This window comes from Dreissena polymorpha, chromosome 8 (assembly GCF_020536995.1).
Source record: "Dreissena polymorpha isolate Duluth1 chromosome 8, UMN_Dpol_1.0, whole genome shotgun sequence".
In the NCBI taxonomy this organism is placed as follows: domain Eukaryota; kingdom Metazoa; phylum Mollusca; class Bivalvia; order Myida; family Dreissenidae; genus Dreissena; species Dreissena polymorpha.
This window is the reverse complement of record NC_068362.1, coordinates 66035198-66055220: the sequence shown is the minus strand read 5'-3', so window position 1 is coordinate 66055220 and position 20023 is coordinate 66035198. Positions and strand designations below refer to the sequence as shown.

The 20023-nt window shown below is 33.6% G+C and overlaps 1 protein-coding gene across 3 annotated transcripts in view; it reads right to left on the bottom strand.

Annotated features, from left to right (window-relative positions):
* Nucleotides 1–20023, bottom strand: part of LOC127842027 (TWiK family of potassium channels protein 18-like) — a 79510-nt gene that overhangs the window by 6035 nt on the left and 53452 nt on the right. Inside the window, exons 1-2 of one of the 3 annotated variants that reach the window (XM_052371343.1) lie at nucleotides 17289–17452; nucleotides 4398–4910 (exon numbers count right to left, since the gene is read on the bottom strand). In XM_052371343.1, the coding sequence (XP_052227303.1) occupies nucleotides 4398–4890 (493 nt within the window). In that variant the 5' untranslated portion in view covers nucleotides 4891–4910; nucleotides 17289–17452. Of the gene's footprint in view, nucleotides 1–4397; nucleotides 4911–5071; nucleotides 5160–17288; nucleotides 17453–20023 lie in introns of those variants that run through there. The other 2 variants (XM_052371342.1, XM_052371340.1) reach the window with 2 other exon arrangements.

The following is a 20023-nucleotide window of genomic DNA, read 5'->3' as shown; positions in this document are numbered from 1 at the left end:
AATTGTTTTTTGGGTGATAATGGTTAGTAATTCATACTAATGTTATTAAAAAATATCGGCTTTAAGTTTAATTTTGAGAATGCGATGGAAGAACAGAAAATGAAGAGCATACAGGGATGGAAATAATTGGTTTACCGTGAACCCGGGGCAAGTAGATTTTGGCCTGGGCAACTCAATTTCAAAAGTTGGTAAACTTCTTTTTTTTAAAGCTTAAAACAATTCACTGCAATAAAAATTGAAAAACAATTGATCACCATGGATCAATACTAGTTAAATAACATTCATTATTTAGGAATAGGACATGATTCAATTCAGGCTCATAATAAAACATCATGCATTGAACATGTGTTGTCAGCAAATGTTTTTAATTATCTATTATTTTATTAAAAGAATGTATAATATTCACATGTTCATATTTCTGGGCTCGTTATTCTTTATCTGGGCAACCAAAATACTAAAGATGGTTGCCCACAATAGTAAACAGTTAGTTTCAATCCCTGGCATATCATTGTATCTCTATTGTTATAAGCATTGCATTAAAGTTGTGATTGAGGTTAGCCTGTTGTTTATGGTATATTTACATTTTAGCTTGACTGTTATATATGAAATATATATAGTCGAGCTATCCTACTCAACCCGGCGTCGGCTTGCGCATTGGAATGTTTGCGTACCACCTCAAATATATTTCCTATGTCCATTGACATATTGCTTTTATATTTTGCATACTTCATTACCGACATAAACCCAATCTATAAACAAGAGCAGACAACTCATTTACTGTATCAAGCATTTTAACAGAATTAGGCCCTTTTTCACTTAGAATAATATGCATATTATTGATAAATCTATGTTAAAGTTTGCATATGACCTCAAATATTTTTTATGTCCCTTGACATATTGCGTTCATACACCATGTATTTTGCTTATTAACCAACATGACCCCAATGTATAAACAAGAGCAGATAACTGTATTAAGCATTTTGTAACAATTATGGCCTTTTTAACCAGGTTTTCCGAAGGAAAAAACTGGTTATTAGATTGGCGAATGCGGGCGGGCTGGCTGGCGGGCTGGCGGAATAAGCATGTCCGGGCCATAACTATGTCGTTCATTGTCAGATTTTAAAATCATTTGGCACATTTGTTCACCATCATTGGACGGTGTGTCGCGCGAAATAATTACGTCGATATCTCCAAGGTCAAGGTCACACTTTGAGTTCAAAGTTCAAAAATGGCCATAAATGAGCTTGTCCTGGCCATAACTATGTCATTCATTGTGAGATTTTAAAATCATTTGGCACATTTGTTCACCATCATGGGACGGTGTGTCCCACGAAAGAATCACGTCAATATCTCCAATGTCAAGGCCGCCACGACTAAAAATAGATTTAAAAAGAAAAAAAACTTTCAAAGGGGGTTAATTTTTTTTGGTCATTTCAAAAGTTCAGTTTGAGTTTTCTCCCTTTATCAGATTTTTTTTTCACAATGAAAACCTGGTTTTGTGACAATTTTGTCCCTTGTTTTCACTTACAATAAGCATATAATTGATAAATCTATTATTAAGTTTGCGTACCACCTTTAAATTGCCATAACTTGTTTATTATGCTCCCCCCCAAATTTTTTAGGGGGAGCATATAGTCGCCGCTTCGTCTGTCCGTCGGTGCACAAATTTGTTTCGTACCCAATTTTTTTTGTACCCAAATTTATATATGTACCCTTTTTTTTCGTACCCAAATAGTTTTTTGTACCCTAATTTTTTCGTTCCCTATAGGTTTTCATAACCAAATTTTTTTTCGTACCCAATTTTTTTTTTACACAAATTTGTTCGAACCCAAATTTCTTTGAACCCATTTGTTCGTACTCAAATTTTTTTCGTACCCAAATTCGTTTTGTTCCCAATTTTTTTTGTACCCAAATTTTTATTTGAACCTTTTTTTCGTACCCAAATAGTTTTTCGTACCCTAATTTTTTTTCATAACCAATTTTTTTTTCGTACCCACATTTTTTTGTACCCAATTTTTTCGTACACAAATTTGTTCGTACCCAAATTTCTTCGTACCCATTTGTTCGTACTCATTTTTTTTTCGTACACAAATTTTTTCGTACCTTATTTTTTATTTGTACCCATTTTTTTCGTACCAAAATAGTTTTTTCGTTCCCTTATTTTGTTTGTACCCATTTTATCGTACTCAAATTTGTTTTCGTACCCAAATTTGTTTTTTTTTCCTACCCGCATATTTTTTCGTACCATTTTTTTTTAGAAATAATCGATTTTCAATTTGATTTCATCTCTCCACTCATTCCATCCCGCGAAACCCTTAAGGTGTCGCAAGTCTAGTATTCTGCAACACGGATAATTATTACTGCCATATCGTCCTGGCATGCTGGCGGATTTGAAAGGCGACATCATGCCAGAACAACCAATATACACGTCGACACGACACATTTGACATTGCTCGTTATTTAGTGTCCGCGTAAGGGTGCCATTCAACACTTACAAAGACAAACCAAAAGCGTCAACAAGGAAAGTTGTGTACGCAAAAATGACAACACATACATCCTCGCGTTTATGCCAAAGTTTTTGGCGCCTCTAGTTAGTCGCTCTATGCAGGCTGTCAAGCGGTCATACTTTTTCCTACTTTTTCCTACTATTTCCTACTTTTTCATCAGGTTCCTACTTTTTCCTATTTTTTTACCAAATCTTCCTACTATTCCTACTTTTTTATTTTCAATGGAGAATTTTTTTTTAAGAGTTTATTTTTAATAAACTTGCAGGATGAATGAATCTATGGCATGACTGTATCCCTGTTAATGTGCATTCATCTAGATGAGCCCTGACAACCCATGCTGACTGTCTGCTAGCACCTCTTCAGGAAGCATAGATATTTATTTCTTATGTATTTTTTAAAATTATTGACAAGTTTTTTTGAAGTAACAATAGTGCCTTGTTTACTTCCTTAGCATTTATACACAGCAGACTTCACTACCTTACACAGTTCCCAGTGATGCAAGGGCATTGTTTATTCCAGTTTTATTTTGTTTCCATTGACAACAATTTGACCAAATCTTATGCATGTTTACATGATATTGCTGTTTGGAATGTAGAGATATTGAGATACATGTATTGTATGAGTGGTTTTGTAATATGGAATTTATTACACAAGTTATTGGAAAAAGATGAAAGGATGCTTTGCCGAGTTTCATCATTTACAAATATAATGTAATAAATTCTGTATTACATGACCACAGATATGATGTTCTATTGATATCATAGGTACATCATGTTTAGTAATTAAAGATAAATGCACAGAGCCTAAATGCCCTGATACATTTTTATGCTCCCGGTAGGGTGGCATATAGCAGTTGTACTGTCAGTCCGTCTGTATGTCTGTGTGTCCGTCCGAAAACTTTAATATGGGCCATAACGTTTGCAATATTGAAGATAGCAACTTGATATTTGGCATACTTAAGGATATAACATGCACAATATATTACCATTTTTATATCGATACACAGAAGACCTCTAACCACTTATTTGATGATACACCAAAATGAACAGCATCTAATTACTTCTTTATCAGGGTAGCTTTGTTTGAAACTTAATTATCATAGATACACTATAAGTGCTAAAATGCCTAGTGGGAAAACAAAGTTTAACTCTTCATGGATTGAGAAGTTGGACAACAGTGGAAAAACACTTGGACCATGGAGCAAGAGAGATACTTGCAATGAGTTTGCAAGATATTGTACTGTCTGAATGAAGTCCATCTTGTAGTAATTCTGGTGCTAATCAACTGATAAGTCATGCAGATGGATAAAAACACAAGCAAAACATGAAATACATTCATGATAATTCACAAAAGCGTTTGTTTGGAAGTGCCCCAAAGCCAAGCAGCTCTCAGGGTGGTGGGGATAAATCTATCTGTATGCAAGTACATCCATCACACAAGGAACAGGTACAAAAGGCTGAAATCTTCTGGGGCCTTAAGGTAGCTTCAAGTGGGTATCCATACAGAACATGTGATGGCACTCCTGCTCTGTTTCAAGCTATGTTTCCTGGACCTGTGTCTAAAAAATTAGTATTATGTATTCCTACTTTTGAGGGAAAAGTTCCTACTTTTTCCTACTTTTTTCCTACTTTTCTTGCAAAAGTAGTTCCTATTTTTTCCTACTTTTTGAAAAAAGGTCACTTGACAGCCTGTCTATGAAGTCGACAACAGTGCAAGCAAACACGAAAAATCGCAGACATAAAAGAACGACCAATTTTAAAATGTTCGTCTTGGTGTGTATATTTGTCGCTCTAGCGTTTTGTAATTTTGTCCACCTTTCTACCTGCTATGGGTCAGAACGATACGGCCATCATAGATAATAAACGAATACAAATTGAAAAGACATCCTACCGATTGTTGTGTATACCGTCCAGGAAAAGAACAGCCCGCTCCAAAACGTCCACACTTCAACCGTGGAATCTGACGTCACGTCGTTCTTGATTGCGTCACGTATTGAAGCCTCGTACTCGATCAACATCACTCGCGCCTGCGATTTCCATGTAACGACGTCTTGAGCGGTGTTATATTTCTGCATCAACTTATCTACCATATTGTTCCTGATCGCCGTAATGTTTTGCTTGTATTTCTTTTCATTTCTCGATTCGATTGCCATAAACAGCCCGGCGCCTATGCAAGTGTATATCAATAACAAGAGAATAAGGCCAACGAGGGACCGGGCTCCTTTATAGGCCTTGCGTGCGTACCGCTTGGTCTTCCGCAAACAGCTATTGTCTAATTCCTCTGTGGAGCGGACGTGTTCGTCCGTGCGTTCAGTGTCCGTAGTCCCTACACTGTCCCATGCCATCTCCCTCTCCGGACTCGAGTTCACAGAGTCGACGGGCATCTTTAACAAGCGAGTGCCCTCTGCAATCATATTTTGTATGTTTATTTTATACCACAACAATTACATAGAGAATAATAGGTTGGTGACGTGGATGGAGAATGGCATGTCGGAGGAAGTTATCGGCCAACCCGATAAGATCCTTCGACGAGCCAGATAACCATTCTCCATCCACGTCACCAACCTATTATTCTATTTATCCTGTCACATTCGTTGAAATGTTTCTAGAATATCCAGTTTTTTAGTATTTTGTGTTTAAATATTTAATATGGAAAAAAACACGCGCGAACAAAAACATTGTTACGTCACGTCGTGCAAAACGCTTAGGCTAGCTTCCATCTTGTTAAACAACACAGAAATCGAGTCAATCGTTATTAATTCAATACACAAAGACGAAATTATGCTGTTAAAATAATAATGTTTAAACAATGTTTAAACAAACAGTGCTTGACATGTATCATGTTGTTTTTTTAATTGAAAACAAGTGTATTTTATTAATAGAAAATAGTACAGGCGTGCGCATGCGCGGAGGGCAACTGACGGATATTCGAGGTCACGTGGTCATCTAGCCTAATATCTTTTGCGATATTAGGTTATCTGGTTATCATGCTGATTTAAAGGCATGTGACAGGATAAATAACAATATCAGATGATCTTTATAACGGTTATCATAATTATTCCAATACCTGTGCGAACAATTACCCTTGAACAATATATTAATGTTCAAACGATGTTACAGTTAAATTTCTGATCGTATGTATGTCTTCACACATAAATCAAAGAACAACAACAAGAATGTAAGCGGTTTCTTACAATTAAAATTTTCGATTTCTTCAAGACCATAAACGTTAACTATTTTCAAATGCACGAACGTTTAACTAATTTCTCAAACTATGTTTTTTGCATATGAATATGTGGTAAAATGTATGCTTCACATATAACAACATATAAACATAATTGTATAATATTTATTTGCTGAGAGATGAAAATATATGAATTACAATGGCAGTTTCAACAATTTGATTCAAGTCACATCACATATTTTGAATCACTTGGGCTAATTTGTTTTCCTAAATATGACCAGCTGCTTAACATAACGTTGTTTGCATGTGCTATTCGAGTTAATCGTTTACAAAACGAAATTAAGATGCAATTTTGGTAGTGTTTGAAATCTTTTTAACATTCCATTCAATGCAATAACCATTGTGAATAACAAAATGAGTACTGTCTAATATGCTTATAGATAGTCTGAAAAGCTTTTCAAATCAGAAATGTTAAAACCAAACATATTGCTTATGAATCAATTTTGATTATTCAATTGACATATCAGTTGTATTTTGGAAACAGTGAACGCTTTTCATACAAATATAAAAATCTAAATCAACTTCTCAAAATATTCCGTCGTTTAGGTATTGGAAAGAGTCAGATGAAACATATATAGCATAATTTGAGGACTTGAGTTAAATAACAGTTTTCTGAATAAAACAAACGTTCCGCCAAATAACACTTTATATTCGAATATTAATAGTAATATTTAATAAGAACTGATAGATAAAAAAATCCATAGCACATTACCTGCACATATGAGCCACGTTTTGAGAAAACTGGGCTAAATGCATGTGCGTAAAGTGTCATCCCAGATTAGCCTGTGCGGTCCGAACAGGCTAATCAGGGACGACACTTTCCGCTATTATGGCATTTTAGGTTTCAAGAAAGTCCCTCCTTACCGACAATCAAGCTTAAGTGGAAAGTGTCGTCCCTGATTAGCCTGTGCGGACTGCACAGGCTTATCTGGGACGACACTTTACGCACATGCATTATGCCCAGTTTTCTCAGAACACGACTCATATAAACTTAATGTATAGCTTGAATATAAAAGCTGACCCAATTTTTTTATCAATCAAAGACGGAGAGAAAAATTTCCATCGCCTTATTATATATAACATGATATATATTATTCAATCTAGCAATTTAATTACCTATTTATATTAGCTCGATTGAATAAAACAGAGCAGAATGGACATTTTATGTAGACTTATATATAAGTACATCGCCTTAATACATACAGTATAGAAGTAAGTATGCCACGTTTTCAAAACATTTTAGTTTAAAACAAATTTAAAAAAATACAAATAAAGATATAGTAAATTTTCTAAACATATAATGACAGAAAGATTTGTAAGTGATACCGGTTATATCGTATTATTGATCAATGAATTGCGAATTACACATGCTTTTTTATATATATTTACACAACTTGACAAGTTCGTTTTTTTCGTATGAAGGCCTATAGAAAGTCTAAGGCCTATTTGAAACGCTTTTTAGTCCGTTTCCTGGGACTAGAGCCAGTACTTGGTGTCTATGGAGGAGATCTAAAGAACGCTCCCACAGTAGGGATCGAAACGTGACCTCCCGGTCGCTAGGCGGACAGTTAAATTTCATTAATCGTAGCGTAAATAAAAATCTCAGAATATTTAATTTATATATGCAACCTAGTGTTCACAAATCGATTATACGCAATTTACCTCTTGAAGCGCAAGAAAATACTTATCGACAAAGGGGTTTAAATCCTCCAATATTGATGCTTTGAATCACACAACAAGAAGACAACATTTCATAACACTGTTAAAGAAATTCTAGAAAACAAATTAGAAATCGATCATACGTTTACTGCGTATCAATGTTACAATGAATAATTAATACTTCTGAATACTGGTATTGAATTCTCTTGTTATCACGTGTAGCATATTATAAAACATCATAATATTCATGTATATCATATTAAAACGACAATATTTTGTTCGGCCGCATTAGCAAAGAGTTTTGCACGTAATGCATATTTAAGCACAAATAATTTGTTCTAAATAAAGAACAAATAAATGTAAGGTAACTTACTACCTTAAAAAATATATAACTTTTTCAAATAAACTTAACTAAGACTAATTTCTTTGGAATGTAGTTTGTATATGACTGCGTTAAAAGGTATGCTTCACATACCGGAATAAGTTCATATGAACATATTTTCGAAGATTGATTTGCTGCAAAAACAAAACCGATGAAAACAATATTATAATATATAATTGACAGTTTCAACAAGTAGTTTAAAGTCATTTAAAACATGTATAAGCACTCGGAATGATTTATTTTTATCAATGCAATCAGCTGCCACTAAACGAAACATACCGTACCAGGAAGATTCTCTTCTAGTTTATGGTAAACAAACCGAAATTCCGATGTTTGAATAAGCCATCCAATTAAATAGCCATTACGAATGCCGCAAATAAACACGAGTCCCTTCACACAGCATATGAGCCGTGCTCTGTGAAAAGGGGGTTTAACCCCCAATTTAACAGAGCACGGCCCATATAGATAGGCTGGAAGCGGTTTATTTGGTTTATTTAAGAACTGTAGTAAAAATAGTGCTTATGAAACAAGTTTGTCGTTTATAAAAAATATATTGTTCTGTTTATTATTTTCGTTAATACGCATATACTATGCTTTTGACATTATTGTTGGAATTAATATTTAAAAAGTAGTGATAGATTAAACAAAACTAAACTGCGTTTATAAATTGAATGCATATATCTCGTGTATATAAGCTGGCACAACATTTTTACTATTCAAAAAGGGGAAAAAATCTACATCATCTGCAGGTATACTTTATGTTTTTGAGGTTTGCAAATAAATTTCATTTATCGAAGCGATAAGAAAATTATATGAGATTATCTAATAAATGTAATTCATACGCAAGCTCGCTATCACTGATTGAATAAAGTACGTTTCCTCCCCAAGCGGAAGAAAGTAAGAAACAACAAAGGACTGAGATTGCTCCACTATTACTAGCTTAAATCAAACAACAAGAAGAAAACCTGCCAACTCAATATAATATAAATTTTAGAGGACAAACTAGAACGTGATGATTAGGCGACTCATTAATTGCGTATCAATGTGAAAATTCCTAATACATAACTATACATTTTAATAAGTGGTATTTCATCGTCTCTTAATCACATATAGTACATTGTAGCACAACCGAATATGCAGGTGTAGCATTTAAAAACGCCCCTTTGTTGTTTAACTGCTTAAACACATAATTAGTACGTACATCATACTAAAACAAGCGGGAAAGCATATAATGTATATTTACATCCCTAAAAAATATTTAAAACGTTTTTACTTTAGCTCAATGAGGTCGAAAGCCTAATGCTTATTCCGTGAGGAAACATTACAAGTATTTGCTGCTTCTTAAATAAATAAATTAAGTATAAAGCCCTTAATATTGTGTCTATCTTCTTTTCGCTCACTATTCGTTGTTTGAATAAGTTTCTTTGTAGTTTGTGTTTATTAACATGATTGTTTCTGTATTGCACGTATGCACTTTGACTTTATTTTGTTCTCTTGCTTGTAAATGGCCAATGGCATTTTGCCGATGTTCCAGGTCGCTAAGCGGACATCATATCCACCACGCCAAGGCCAACTCAATTGACATTCATAGAAGGGGCGTATGACTTTCTCTTTTGAATTCTTGATACCAAGCAAAATAACGGGTATGTGTATTTTCATAACTGGATGACTATAATGATAGATAACTTCGATGATATTTTACTTTTCCAAATATTTAATTCAAAAGTCAAATCTTTGTACGATGTATTTCATTTATACTAGCTCTAATAAATAAATGACGTGCATTTAATTTTACCACTGTTATGTATCACTCTTGCTTGCGTCAATTTTCTTACACAAGGACAGTATTTTGACAATTCCTTTTTATATCGACCAGTAATTGGTGTTTTGAGTTAAGAACTTTACGTCTAGATTTGTCTACAAATAATAAAGTTAGTTCTCCAATAGAGAAATCACGCATGCATTTAAGAAATACCTTGTAAGAGTTCTATATTGAAGCGTCTAGTCACAGCACATTACGCCTTGTCTGTTAAACCGCACATAACTATTATATATATATATGTGTATTTCCTCAACAATGGTACTATCAGACTATGCTTAATACCCGTTTACAATACAAAACAACAACACTATCTTTGCAATGCCAGACGAGTGTTTTATTTTTGCGTAGTACAGCAACGACAAATACTGGTCGTGTACGTAATTCCGGCCTGTACGTAAAAAATCGGCCATCTGTGTTTAATCATTTTTATGATTTAAACACACATATTTTGATTTTTTTTAGAACAATCAACTTGAAAACCAACCCTATTCTCAATAGTTTGCAAATTAAAGAATCACATATCTCTGTAAACGTTTGCATTAAAATGTCTCAAACATGACACGAAATTTTTCTCACATGGGAAAAGTGACGTCATCATCTATTGCGGAAATTATATTCATATAAAAAACAAATATATTTGATAAAAAAAAAATTTTTTCTATCTGATAAACTTAAATTAAAATATTTTCAATTAATTGTATAAAAACATACATTAAAAACATAAAAATCAGGACCTAAATATAAACTTTTAATATATAAATTACCTCCCTTGATTAGAATATTAATAGGTTACATGTTGTAAAATTAAATATAAGCGTTTACTAGATATCGACACTAAAGTCAACTTTTTAAACAAATTGTTTTTATTTTCTTAGCTATGTTAGAAAAAATTGATAAAAACTATTAAAAATAAATATTTTTTTATGAATTTGCAGTTCCCCAGTAAAGGTGCCTGTTAATATTTATTAAAATAGGTAGGGGGAGTAACTGGTATAATAATGTTGCAAAGTGGCCGATTTTTTAGGTACAATTGCCCTACGAAAATTGATAGTTTATATGTCATTAATTAAAGTAACATTCACTGATCTAATTCTATTGAAATGTTCATGTTTGGTGAGTTTTGAACCCAGGATTATATATGTGAAGTTTAGTTTCAACCAGTTGCCTAAAACAAAAGCTTTTGTTAAAATAGTCCCAAAAGTGGCCGGAATTACGTACACGACCAGTATGCGATAATACAACAGTTTGATCAGCGTGAGCTAAATACATACAATTTATGGAAAACATGGATACACAATTCTTAATGTGAACTGACCGTCCAGGAAAACCCAGAGACGGTGAACGTTGGAAACCTGCGTCCATTTGTCAGGTGTCAGTTCAGAACTGAATGTTGGACCTCATTCAATAAAACATTTATCTCGTCTTTTTAAGGTACATTTTTTGCATGTTTAAACAATAACAGACCATTGTTCTTTTGTGAAAAAAAACAACATACATACACAATATTTGTTTCATATCAAAATCGATGTTTACGGAGTATGGTAGGATGACTATACACAACCTAAAACGTAATCACATTTTCCTCGTGCAAAAAACTGACCAATATAAATCGCTGACATGTATATTGCTACTGTAAACTTGTTATAACGCGTTAGACAAACATTTCACGCTATTCTTCGAAACGCGTGAAATTAATATTATCAATACAATATAAACGTCGTATCACTGTCGAGATTTTTCCAGAGAAAGTTTAATATAAAAATAAAAAAGTGCTTAATAAATATAAAATGATTTATGTCTTCGAATGTGCGTTTCACGGCGTTTGTTATTATTTTAGCACTGAACAAGTTTTGTAGTAGTAATATATATATAGAATATCATGTGAGTTTTGGATAAAGATCAAGTTTATCATGCGAAGCTTAGAACCGATGTAACATGGTTCGAGCCGAGCATGATAAACTTGATCTTTATCCAAAACTCACATAATATTCTATTTATCCTATTATTTTCTTCATAATTTCTATTAATAATTATTAAATATCGCATTTTTGACGATTTTGTTTTTCCCGTAGTTGACAAAAACAGATTATCCATTTTTTGGAAATCCGAAATCTGATCTAAAAATAGCGATATAATAAAACTCAAGTTTATACGAAGTTGTTATCCTATCGATTTTCATCTGGTAATAGGATAAAAGACCACTGGTGGTCTATTTGTTCTTACAAATCACACAAAAACCGACGACCATTTTGACTTCATCAAGTCTGTTTATAAGTGTGCCCATACCAGGTGGTCCTGACGGTCATTTTGGCTAACACGCAAAGACGAAATTGTAAATATTGCCTCCGCATAGAAAATTAAAATCCACGTAAGTATCTTATTATTTACTCGGTTTTGACATAATAAATTGGATAGAGGTGAGCATTATTCCCGTTAATATAAATACTTGTATCCTATTACCAGATTGTCATTGATAACGTTATTTGTGTTTCATTACTCAACCGTGCTCAAAATTGTTGAGGAAATGAAAGTTGATTCAAAAGTCGTATAAACTATTAAACGGTAATCATAAAAATAATCAACATACAATCACAAGCGCGAACAAATATTCTCGACCGATATATTGATGGAAATACTTGTAAAAATGGAAATACTTGTACTTATTATCATATGAGTCTCGTTCTGAGAAAACTGGTCATAATGCATGTGCGTAAAGTGTCGTCCCAGATTAGCCTGTGCAGTCCGCACATGCTAATCCTGGACGACACTTTCCGCCTAAATTAGATTTTCGCTAAGAAGAGACTTCATTTTAACGAAAAATGTCATACAAGCGGAAAGTGACGTCCCTGATTAGCCTGTGCGGACTGCACAGGCTAATCTGGGACGACACTTTACACACAAGCATTATGCCCAGTTTTCTCAGAACACGACTCATATGTATATATTCCCACAAACATTCAATAACTACCAAAAATGTCAGCGGCTACTTACACTCACAATGTTTGACTTCCTCAAAAACACTAAACCTTACCTTCACCAAATAAACTAAAATTCGACTAATTTCATTTCAAACGTAATCTACTAATAATTGCGGTAATTTCAAATCACTTCCTACATTTTGAAGAACTCGGACTAAATTATTTTCCTCCATTAAACCAGGTACGATTATACGCAACATAACAAAGACTAAGTATGCACGTGTTCATCGAGTATATCTTCACAAAATCAAATTCCGATGCAATTTCGGTAAGTTTTTGAGTTCTGTTTCAATAAGCCAGCCAATTAAAAAGCCATTACGAATGCCACAAATAAGCATTCGATTTAGACCTGTTGCAAAAATATTGCTTATGAAAGAACATTGGCGTTTATATAATATTGTTCGAACTAATACAGTTTTGTTTATTATTTTCGTCAATACACTCATATTGCTTCTTTAACATTGGCTAAAATAACTGATAGATTAAAAAATAAATATATAGCACACTACAATATGTTTATTTAATGCAAAGCTCGATTATAATAGCTGACGCAATATGTTTGCTTATCAAAGAGGAATAGAAAATCATCCATCGCCTACGTATATACTTTATATAAGTAATGCCTGCAATTCGCGAAGGAAAATCCTTGCAGATTCGATGTACATATGCAAGCTCTTGTTTACTAATTGAATGAACGTACGTGTTCTCCCCATGCAGAAGAAAACACTAAAAAAACAAAGGACTTAAACTGCTCTGTTATGGCTAACTTTAATCACGCAACAAAAATACATCATGACAAATTAATATTCAAGAAATTCTAGAACACAAGATAAAAATCGACGATACGCTGACACATTAACTATGAATAAATGTGACAATAAATAATTATTTGTTCTCAAATATGGTATTCGATTACCATTTTATAACGTAAATCATATTATAACACGTCAGAATTTGTACGAATATCATATTAAAACGCCACTTTGTTGTTCGACCGCACTAGCACATAATAATCGCAGATAGCATTTTAAAACGCAATTAGCTTGTTCGAGCGGACAAGTAAATAATTTTAATTTCGGTCGCGCTCTGTGAAAAAGGGGTTTAATGCATGTGCGTAAAGTGTCGTCCCAGATTAGCCTGTGCAGTCCGCACAGGCTTAATCAGGGACGACACTTTCCGCTTTATGGTATTTATCGTTTACAGAAAGTCTCTTCTGAACAAAAATCCAGTTAAGGCGGAATGTGTAACGACCACGTGAATGATACAATACTCAGGTTCTTTCGTTTATAATTTAATATGTTTTATCAACTACAAACGCTCTAATGACTACTATATAAATGTGAATTACATGGTTTTATCATCGACTAATATCGAATGTGATCATGTAATATTCAAACTGTTTAACAAACCCTAAACTATATAAACATAGCCCCCTCTGTGATCATTAATAAATGATACAATTGTATTTACCAGGATGCATGCATCTTGCTGGCTGAAGGTCAACGCATATTTTGAATCGTTCCAAACGCAAAAAGTACCACAATTGTGTTTATATGTCTCAAAATGAGAATATGATTTTAGGTAAAAACACAATATAAATAAAAAATTCTGTTTTCTTTTCTCCAACGAAATAAAAAGTATAAAGACAACATGTTTTAAAAATTGGTATATAGTACGACCACGAGTTTTTTACATTCGTATTTTTCAGTACTAATTTTATTAATTTCATGATGAGTAACTGAATATAAGTCACGGATGTGACAAAGCGTTTCAACATTAGACAGGCCGCACGTTTTGCTCTAACTGGAGTTTTCGCATATCACACTTACTAAAAATATGTTAATAACACTACTTCTACAGATTGATCTGGTACATAATCTTTAATGTAACATACAGAAGGTAAACAATATGAGCCGCGTTCTGAGAAAACTGGGCATAATGCATGTGCGTAAAGTTTCGTCCCAGATTAGCCTGTGCTGTCCGCACAGGCTAATGAAGGACGACACTTTCCGCTATTATGGTATATTTAGTTTCAAGGAAGTCCCTCCTTACCGAAAATCAAATTTATGCGGAAAGTGTCGTCCCTGATTAGCCTGTGCGGACTGCACAGGCTAATCTGGGATGACACTTTACGCACATGCATTAAGCCCAGTTGTCTCAGAACAAGCCTCATATGTTGTTCAGCTGCTAAACAAAACAGTAAAATAGACAACGATATCTCGATTATTATAAGAAACAGAAATGTATGAAGTAAGTAAATCGAAAACAAAACGATAAAGTAAAAAAATAAAAACATTTAGTCGGTGTTTGTCGAACAGACGGATACACGAGAATACCGGACGATATCAAACAGGTAAATAGAAATGCATTGAAACAAAATGTCATAACCTTTACAGATAAAACCATCCTTCTTGCATCTGCTTGTGATACTATAAAGAATGTATACGACTTCAAAGTAGTCTATACAAAGAATTCAATTTTGATAAAGTAAACAACGGCTTTCTTTCGTATAAAGTGTGCTCCTTCAAACCAAACAATCTTACCGCTATCCTCATAGAAACGAACACATGCTTGCCATTTTCTGCCGTGTGTTTAATGTGCGAAATGTTTATTGCCTAGTGTGTTTCATTTGAAAACAGACTGACAGATTGAATTGTCAGAGCACACATGAACGAGATTTAAATATGAGTCGCGTTCTGAGAAAACTGGGCATATTGCATGTGCGTAAAGTGTTGTCGCAGATTAGCCTGTGCAGTCCGCACAGGCTAATCAGGGAGGACACTTTCCACCTAACTTGAATTTTTGCTAAGAAGAGACTTCATTTAAACGAAAAATGTCATAAAAGCGGAAAGTGTCGTCCCTGATTAGCCTGTGCGGACTGCACAGGCTAATCTGGGACGACACTCTACACACATGCATTATGCCCAGTTTTTTTCAGAACACGACTCGTATATGCGGACATACGTATACAGACTAACTCATTAGTGCTTGTTTGGTTTTATTAGAACGTAATCTACATTGCGTTAAACGCTGGATACATTCTCGTGCAAAGGCCTACAACCTAGACATAATTATGGTGGTATGGGAATATGCAACTGCGATCATGAACAGTTTTGCCGGGTAATTAGTTAGATTATCCGTGTATATATTCGAGTTATTAAAGAGAGAATGTACGGTTTCAATGTCAATATTTTATTGAATATGAATATGAACAAGGAACTTTATGAAACTTAATTAAATATCGTGATATGGTTACGTCAAAAAAAAATTGTTTACGCCAGTAACATGAATAAAGAAGAAATATACGCCGATACCGACGCGTTAACTCGTATATGTTAAGGATCCAAAATTGTGTCTATATGGCGTGTTGACAAAGCTGCATAGACTAATAGGGATATCCCAACAATGTTCATGAACTCTGTAGTACACAATGGAGTTGTCTGCTGTACAGCAGTTAATAATTAGAAATTTAATAAAACTTTAATATCGTTTATTTCGTGGTTCTACTTCTTCTTAACTGTTTTTCTAGTTTTGTATTCATTTACGTTTTCTGTTTCAACAAAGAAGGCGATCGTCTATAGTCTCTTGAGTTTTATATAATATGTTATTTAGTATGAATTGGATATAATTTATGGTTAACATTTAAGCGTGGTCATCAGAAGTTTAGTGCATAGCAACAGTAATTCAAGCTTTCTATTTATCATAATCTTAATGTATTTTTTAAAGGACCCGCTTGACAAAATATGTACAGAAACAGATGCCGACAGAAGATTAATTAGCTAACAGTTTAAAATAAAAATTTCGGGCGCTTGACGTCTAGATATTTTTAAGCTTATTGTAGTTCGATTGGTCATTGTCGGCTCGGATACTACTTATATGTACCCCGGGTACTCTAAAGTATACTTACATGTACCCCGGGTACGGTAAATATGCTTAAACGTATCCGGTCGATATTAGACTGTACCCGAATTGTATTCCCGCCCAAAACGCGCTACCGATTACCGTAAAACAATATTGTTTATCTTAGACAAACTTCTCTTTAAAAATGCATCAACATGCTTTTCGAGTATGAGTTTCGATAATATAGAGGCAATTTAACAGAAAATTGACATAAATGTGAACATAATTTTTTTTTTTTTAAAGCTGACAACCACCGATTTAGCCTTAAAATTCCCGTGTACGTCTTAGTATATTTACCGTACCCGGGGTACATGTAAGTATATTTAAGAGTACCCGGGGTACATGTAAGTAGTACCCGAGCCGACAATGACCAATCAAGCCTTACTGTAGCCAATTGTATAAATCATGGATGACTAGTCGACTCTCACATACTTCGAAATTGGATCAATTTATTTGCAAAATTAGGAATGTCTAGTATATTTATTGTATATTAAGAATATTTCTTACATAAAATCACTTCAGCAAACAGCGCAAATTGCCAAGGCTTTTTCTAGACGCTAGACATAAATTGGGTTAACTAAAGACCTATACCTATAATTATATACCGGTATTGTGTGAGCTCACGCCAGACGTACCAGTTTTAATGTTATTGAAATATTTGCACAAGTCTAGATTTTATTTGATTATTCGTGTTGGTAAATATTTTTAAAGCGTTATATACAAAATATTACATATGGAACAATAACCAGGGAAACGCAAAACGCATTTCCTATTGAAAATTCAAATTGTATAATTACCAGATCATATATATCCCCTTGTCACTTTAGTCTCCTTTATCTATGCAAAGAAGTTTCAATAAAGACACAATCACATGAACGTGTACTGTAAGATCAATGCCGACAGCTGACTAATAACAGCGTAGAGTATCGAAACACTCGTAGAAGTCTAGATAACTGTTTCGCAGGTCTTTTCACGAACCCAGCGCTGATGAAAACTACGGAATGTTTTCGCTTACTGAAGCAGAAAAGATTCGGAATAGATATCACAGTGGCTGCTGCTGCGTTACCACTGTGAATATGCTGAGCGTCAAACAGTCGTACTATTGAACGAGATATGTCTTTCAACGAGATATCAAGATATTCGGCGTATATCCTGATTTTAAAAATAAAGGATGCCTCTTTAGTAATCTTTAATAAATAATATAGAAAATCAAAGGATTTTTTTTTTTCGTTGTTGGTGGTGTCCCCCCCCCCCTAGATATTCATTTAGATGCATGTTTCATCCACCTAATTTAAGTCACACACATTTTCTAATTGTGTTTTGATACAAAACCTACCTAGCGTATCGGTTTCCAACGTATATTCTGGAACCATGGTTAGCTCAACAATTGACATAAATAAAAATTCGTATATTTTGTAAATAAATAATGATCTGTATGAAACATTAAATTATCTTTCTTAACATGTAAGTTATTTATATTATGAACGTATAATGTATTGGTTAATTGTCCGATACAAAAAGTTGCGTTTCGGATTCGCGATCATTTTTATCACTTGTAAACCGTAAATAACCACATAAATTGACAAAACACAAAGGCTCGCGTAACAAGCGTGTTGATGTTGTCATAATAAAGATTATACTTACAAACGATTTTTACGTAGCTATAAGTAATCGTGTTTATGAACGACTGGAATGTATAGTTGTTTTCTCAGAAAATATCTACCATCCCAATTACTATTTTGGGAAGACATGTTAGGTTAAAAATATTGGGTAGAACACATACAACATCTGAAAAATAATTTGCACCAAAAATAGCAAATGTATTAGTGTTTTACCAACAGTGTTGGCAAATGAATAGAGTTGTATGTAATCAAGAAGAAAAAGCACAAACCATAACTGTATTCTATGACATGTGTTCATTAGGGTCTATCGTTATTTGTAGAAAAAATTGCACACACGTTTGGATTAAATTGTATGTTTGTCTACCTTGATTTAATATTTTAGCATATACATTTGTATTCTAATTCAATTATAAAATACTTAATACTACACTTTTCAAGTATAATCCATATTTTTTCTTGCACTAGAACTATGCTGCGCACATGGAATTCATATACTTAATGGGCGTGTTACGGGTGACCCAAATGGTGAGTTTACATACATTACAAAAAAGGAGCTAGTTTAGTTGATTATCACATTATTTCAACTGATTTATTTCAATTTGTAACGCAGTTAAATATTCTATCCATCGACGAATCTGACCATTTCCCTATTTGCGCTACTATGATGTTTCATAGAAAAATAGTAACCCAAATGTCGATACATCTACTTTTCATTGCATCGATAATAACATCACTGAATGTAATATTAATGTAATATTCCATTTAAATGGAATGATGCGCTTACATGTGTTGAGACTTTTGTTAATATGTATAACATGTATAAGGATGACATTTTACATCAAATTACTGTAGATATAAAGCAGGCTCTTCAAACAATAGTATCACTTTATAAAACTGCAGCAGGAAACATGAAAGTCCATATTAGAACTAAAACGAGTAAGGTTTATGAACGGCAAGATAAACCATGGTGGGATAATAAATCTAATGTTTTGAAATATCGTTAGTATAACGCTTTGAGAAAATTTCGTTTCACGCTTTCAATGGAAGATTTACATATATATATACATAAACGAAAACAGAAATTTAAAATTAACGTGCAAAACCAAGAAGGAAACTTTGAGAAATAATATGAGAAATAGGCTATGCCAGACATCTAGTAAACCCAAATTTATTTTCGCAAACAATTAAAAGTGAAAAATCTTCACATTCTAGTTATCAGCAACAAATCAAACAAATTGATTGGCTAAATTATTATAATCAATTGATATCAAGAAAACATGCTATTAATTAGAACGTCTGAAGGAGCTGCTTTACCTGAATATGATTTAGTTCTAAATAGCCCTATAACACACGAAGAAATAATGATAAGTATAAAAAAATAAAACTGGGAAGGGCGCAGGGGTTTGATGGTATAGGTGCTGAGTTTTATAAAAACACCGCTAATGTTATAGGTCCTGTATATTGCTCGCTTTTTAATCGCATCTTAAATACAGGAGTATTTCCTGACATGTGGGGCGAAAGCTGTATTGTTCCCTTACACAAAAACGGTTCTAAAATGGAACCGACAAATTATAGTGGTATTTCACCGATAAATGTTATGTATAAAATATTTGGAAATATTGTAAAATTACGACTGTGTACATGGTCCGAAGAATTGGTAAATAAGAAGAGTCGCAATCAGGTTTTCGTAAAGGTTTTTCTACAATGGATAACATTTTCGTCTTACAAAGCATGGTTCAAAAATATATAACTAAGCCAGGAGGAAGGTTTTATGTCTTATAAGTTTATTTTCAAAAGGCCTACGATGGGATATTGCACTATAAACTATTTTATATAATGCAGAAAATAGGTTTAAAAGGAAAACTAAATAAGGTCCTTGTCTCTATGTACTCAAATTTGCGGAGTCGCGT